Source organism: Sinocyclocheilus grahami, unplaced genomic scaffold, assembly GCF_001515645.1.
Source record: "Sinocyclocheilus grahami isolate Dianchi unplaced genomic scaffold, SAMN03320097.WGS_v1.1 scaffold306.1, whole genome shotgun sequence".
Taxonomy (NCBI): domain Eukaryota; kingdom Metazoa; phylum Chordata; class Actinopteri; order Cypriniformes; family Cyprinidae; genus Sinocyclocheilus; species Sinocyclocheilus grahami.
This window is the reverse complement of record NW_015505485.1, coordinates 76064-81750: the sequence shown is the minus strand read 5'-3', so window position 1 is coordinate 81750 and position 5687 is coordinate 76064. Positions and strand designations below refer to the sequence as shown.

The 5687-nt window shown below is 37.1% G+C and overlaps 1 protein-coding gene across 1 annotated transcript in view; it reads right to left on the bottom strand.

The window, feature by feature from the left end:
• Window positions 1–5048, bottom strand: part of LOC107601488 (follistatin-related protein 5-like) — a 24027-nt gene extending 18979 nt beyond the window's left edge. Inside the window, exons 1-3 of the mRNA XM_016293672.1 lie at window positions 4984–5048; window positions 4719–4837; window positions 1801–1950 (exon numbers count right to left, since the gene is read on the bottom strand). Of these exons, the coding sequence (XP_016149158.1) occupies window positions 1801–1950; window positions 4719–4820 (252 nt within the window). The 5' untranslated portion in view covers window positions 4821–4837; window positions 4984–5048. The remainder of the gene's footprint in view (window positions 1–1800; window positions 1951–4718; window positions 4838–4983) is intronic.
• Window positions 5049–5687: the final 639 nt, after the last annotated feature.

Sequence of the window (5687 nt, the reverse complement as noted above, 5' to 3'; positions counted from 1 at the left end):
GAAGCACCAGATTGTCATAGCAAAGTCGGAATTGACCCTTTTTTTTTTTTTAGAAATAACTTTTGTGCACAGACAGCCTTGTACTCTTCTAGGTTAAAAAAACTGTCGTCCATAAAATGCGTTGCACAAATTCGAGCATCTGGGTTGTGCTGTTCTGTTGTAAATAAATCTTAACCAATGATTCCTAATTGCATCTACTTCCGGAAGGCCAAATAAAGTGCTTTTGCTTCCGCACTGAAACACACTGCACCTCCCTGACATGGCTGCATCAACACTACTGCTGTTCCTGAAACCACGCCTTCTTTCTTTGCGTGCACATTTGGGCGCCATTATGCTAATATTTCCACATAGTGACGTAGACATGTGGGGGCATGTTAGAACGAGCCGTTTTAGGTAGGCGTGGTTGACTCTTAACTTTTATAAAGAATATCTCTTTGGATTTGAGACTTTAGTCTTTGCAACTTTACAGATCTTCTTTATGCACCAAGAGCTTGTAACACTCCAAAGAGAAAGGAAAACTTGAAATGCATCATATGACCCCTTTAAGTCCTCCACAATGTGAGCATTTGCACAGCTTGTTTCGACAACACATGGCATTAAAAGAATCAAAGAGAGAACTAGTGTTCGTGTGTAGCTATGATGAAGGAGGGTGATTGTTGTCTTCAGCGTCTATCTCCATGTGTGAAATAATCTGTGGGAGCAGATGAATCTGTTTAACCCCAGCACATCCCTCCCTCCTTACAAGGATTAGACTGAATAATAGAAACTCTTCAGCACAGATAAACAAATTCTCATCACAATCCTTAGCAATTGTGTGAAATGTTCAATCTTACAAAAAAGTTTTGGTTAAATAGTGAATCCTCAGGCTTAAAACATCATTTGTAGATAAATATTAGATTTTTCTCTCTGTTTCTCGGTTTCTAAAAGATCAGGTGGCTAATTAATACTTGCTAATCTGAGGTAATAAAAACCACACTCCCAGGTGATTCAATGATCCCAAGTGTGACCCTTGCCAGCAGATTATGAGGCATCATGGAATACCCAAGTGAGGCCTGGCATGGAGAAAGTCTTGCTGGCACACATCTGGTTATTCACTACATGAGATACACAGCAACCTAAAGCCAAACAATCCTGATGACAGACCATGGAAAGTCACATTTATTTTTTAACAATTAAATTAATAATTTACTCAAAATTGAAAATTCTGCCATCATTTACTCACTCTCACGTTATTCCAAACCAAACCTGAATTACTTTCTTTCATCTGTGTAACACAAAAAAGAGACTGTTTTCTCATGCTCCATAATGGATACATCTGCTGAAGTCAAATCTTTTTTTAAATATTGATATTCAGTTTTTTTTTCAATTTTAGTATTTGAATATCAAATTAGTTTCCAAAGCGTTTTTTTCAAATGCCTAAGACTTATTTAACAGTTTTTATTTAACAATAACAACACTGCCTAGTTCTCTTTGGTGGGTTTATGAGAAAGGTAACAATGTTTTATTCATGAACAAAACATTCTTTTGAGTAATATCTTTCAACAGATTATTGAGTGCGCATGGCAGAAAAATGATTTAGACTTTGCATACTATGTGCAAATGAAGAATAAACATGCTAAATAAACATGTTAAAATATGCCAACTGGAATTGTAATTAAAAATTGTAGATTTGAGGATTATGAATGATGTAGTAGACATAGCACATTACATATATTAAAATGTAGCATAATTTAAAATTTGATGATGTGTCTATGGTATGTTCACAAGAATAATGTTTTAGTTACTGATTCATTGGCTTACCTGAACAGCTTTCTGGGATTGGATGTCTACAATGAGCAACCTGTTTAGCAAAGGCTGTGTGGCATAAATGAACTTGTCCTTCACATTGACGGCTGATGTCCACACACATTTCTGATCCTTCTCTCCCTCCACTTGTGGACAGACCTCCTCCTTCAGGAATAAGGTACAAAAAAAGGTTATCAAAACTGACTACACATAGAAATACTAAGGATTATTTGAGTGAAGGAATTTCAAATGTGGCTCTTCACGTAAAAGGAAACTATTAAGAACACTTCTGAGTTGAAGGTCAACAATGCTACTAAAATTTCAATGAAGCCACAAAAATAAATTAGTTCTTTAGAATAAATGAAACTATACAACTATACAATCAAACAGTATACGACTCTCTAGTGCCTGCCTCTAGGCCTTGTGGATGTGGACCGATAGTGGGCAGAAGTGTCATCATGGCCAAATGTCAGACAAACTCTGTCAAAATGTGAGCGGCTGTCAGGCCTGAGGCTGAATGTGCTGTGGTTAAAGAGGTGAGAGCTGCCTGATTGATGGCCACAGGTTGTGCAGAAGTGGGCATCTCCTGTGGTGATTCTGTTGACTGGGCTACTCAAGGGCTGTCGACGACAATCAAGACGGAGATACAGACAGATGTGACTGGATGCGTCTGGTCTAGCGAAACCTCTTACAAAACTCAAATAGAGTATTATTTGGCAAGAACCGCTGCCTTTTAAGCACATTTGGTTATTTTTAATGATCTAAAAGACTCAAAAAGTGTACTAAGAATGAAAATAAAACACCAACAAAAAATATTAAGAGAGTATATGGGTGCCACTTATCAAATTTGATTGTCCCAGACTTAAAAATACTTACCAAAAATACTAATTATATTAAAAAGTTAAAAATGTAAACAATAATATAATAACAACAACAATAAACAACATTAATAATTATACACCATTTCAGCCATGGTGGAGTTTGGAGTGTGACTGTTTGAGGTTTTGGACAGGTGTCTTTTATACTGATAATGAGTTCAAACAGATGCCATTAATACAGGTAACGAGTGGAGGACAGAGGAGCCTCTTAAAGAAGAAGTTACAGGTCTGTGAGAGCCAGAAATCTTGCTTGTTTGTAGGTGACCAAATACTTATTTTACCGAGGAATTTACCAATTAATTCTTTAAAAATCCTACAATGTGATTTTCTGGATTTTTTTTTTCTCATTTTGTCTCTCATAGTTGAGGTATACCTATGATGAAAATTACAGGCCTCTCTCATCTTTTTAAGTGGGAGAACTTGCACAATTGGTGGCTGACTAAATACTTTTTTGCCCCACTGTATATATATGTGACCATGGACCACAAAACCAGTCATAACGATCAATTGATTTATGGTCCAGGGTCACACACACACACACACACACACACACACACACACACATTTTAATGTATGTACATTTAAGTCATTTTAACATTGACTATTAAGTCAGCTGCCAAAAACTGCAACTGCAATTTGCAAGATCTTTAAAATGATCAGTGAATATTTAAAAAGGAGGGAAATACATGTGACAGTGATTTCCCACAAGCAAAACATAGGAAAAACATATCGTAATGTTCTCCAAATGTTCTTCCCCAGACAGAGTTTGCACCGGGGCTTCCCGTTAAGGCCTGGCATTTGATTGATGACCTAATAGAGGCATGCTGCCTCTCTGGAGGCTGGAAACTCAAGCTCTCACCTCCCTGAGCACCAAATAAACACAGCTGTCTCATCAGCATACCCAGCTCCAACGAAACAGCAGAACAGAGGAAGGCAATAATTTAATAGCTTGTGTAAATCTAGCAGCTGTCTATCAGAAAGAGCTGAGAAATGATACACAGAGTCAGGGAGGGATGTAAGCGATGTAAAGTGATGAAGGCGGAGCTCAACTGATGTCTGTGCTGAGGATCAAATTCCATGCGGTTAAATTACTGGTCATGTCAGGAGAGGAAGCTCAGTGCTGATGTTCATTTCAATATGTAACCAGTAGAATTAAGGAAATAAAACAGGAAAGAAGATGGAAACAGATGGAAACTCGGATGGAAAGAAGTAAGGAAGGAAGAATGGAAAGAAAGAAAGAAAGAAAGAAAGAAAGAAAGAAAAAGAAAGAAAGAAAGAAGAAAAGATAGAAAGAAAGAAGAAAAGATAGAAAGAAATACAAAAGGGAAGAAAGAAGGAAAGCAGGACGGAAGGGTGGGTGAATAGAATGAAGGGTGGATAGATGGATGTGTGATGGATGCATGGAAAGAATGAAAGAGAAAAGGAAGGAAGGATGGACTGATGGATGGATGGAAAGAATAAAAAAGAAATGGAAGAATGGATGGATGGACGGAAGGAAAGAAGGAAGGAAAGATGGATGGGTGAACAGAATGAAGGATGGATAGATGGATGATGATGAAACAATGAAAGAGAATGGGGAAAGGAAGGAAGGATAGATGATGAAAAGAAAGAAGAAATGGTGGATGGATGAAAAGAAAATGAGAAAAGGATGGATGGAAGAATGAATGAAAAAAGTAAGTAAGGAAGGATGGATAGGTGAACAATAAAGGATGACAGATGAAGGTAAGGATGAAAGGAAGAGTGAAAGAGAAAAGGGTGGATGGATTGATTGAATAAAAGAAAGAGAATGAAACGGAAGGAAGGAAGGAAAGAAAGAAAGAAATGGAAAGATGGATGGATAAAAAGAACAGCATACATCATACTGTATGTAGCCCTTCATGCAAACACCAGCAATCAATCATTTTTGTTGTAAAATAATTGAATAAATATACTGATAAAAAATAGCAGTCATAAACTTCACACTTTGCTTGTGGTTACAGTATGCAGGAGGGAAAACAGAGGCTTTATGTTGCACATTTACAAGTACTTAAACATTTATTTTATACAACAGCTCACCTGCAGGCCAAGAAGCTTCTCGCTGGGTTTGATGTGTCTCTGAATCTCACAGGCCACTGGCTGGATGACTTTAATACCGTCCTCATAAAACACATAGAACATGTTTCCAATCCCCAGACCTATAGTATCACATTGATGAGTTTGTTCAGGGCTCAAATCCCCCCAAAACAAGGGTATCTTCAACATTATCACTAAAACTATCATATACCTGAATCCAGACATACACTAGACATTAATATTGTATTAAAACACAATGCTTACTTACCTTCTTCTCTCCACAGGATGTTTGCCACTGTAAGAGAACACAAAGAAGACTCATGTGAGAGATATTTGCTGTACTCTACTCATCTAAAAGTTTAAAAATCCATCCCACCAGAGATACTGTACATACAATTGTCGATTTGTATATTTTTATTCCTTATTTACTTGTTCTATTTTTTTTTTATTATCTGTGTTTTTTTATTCTGTCACTGTCATTCTGTTACACTGTGGAAGCTTCTGTCACGAAAACAAATTCCTCATATGTGTAAACATACCTGGCAATAAAGCTCATTCTGATTCTGATTCTGATACAAGATGAACTCACACTTCTGGATATAAAAACCTCCCACAGATTATTGCAACAACATTTGTAATTTTTTTTCTATTGTGGTTTAATGCTGAGAGTTGTGTTTGATTTGGCCAAGTAATTATACTCTGCAACCTGAGGAGCTTATTGATTTGACTCGCTCATGTATAATCAATACTGTGTCAGCATTGCACATTGAGGTCGGCCTGCGGGAATTTATACACTCACGCACAGTCAACAACCACACTGTTCACACAGAGGAAGCAATGTACATTAGGGTGCAAGTCAAAGCTTATCTTTGCATTAAGCATGATTATTTACCCATAACTGCTGGAGCTGTATTACATTTTAAAACACTTAAACTTTGGAGATTGAGATCAATGCCTTTAACACCAAGCATT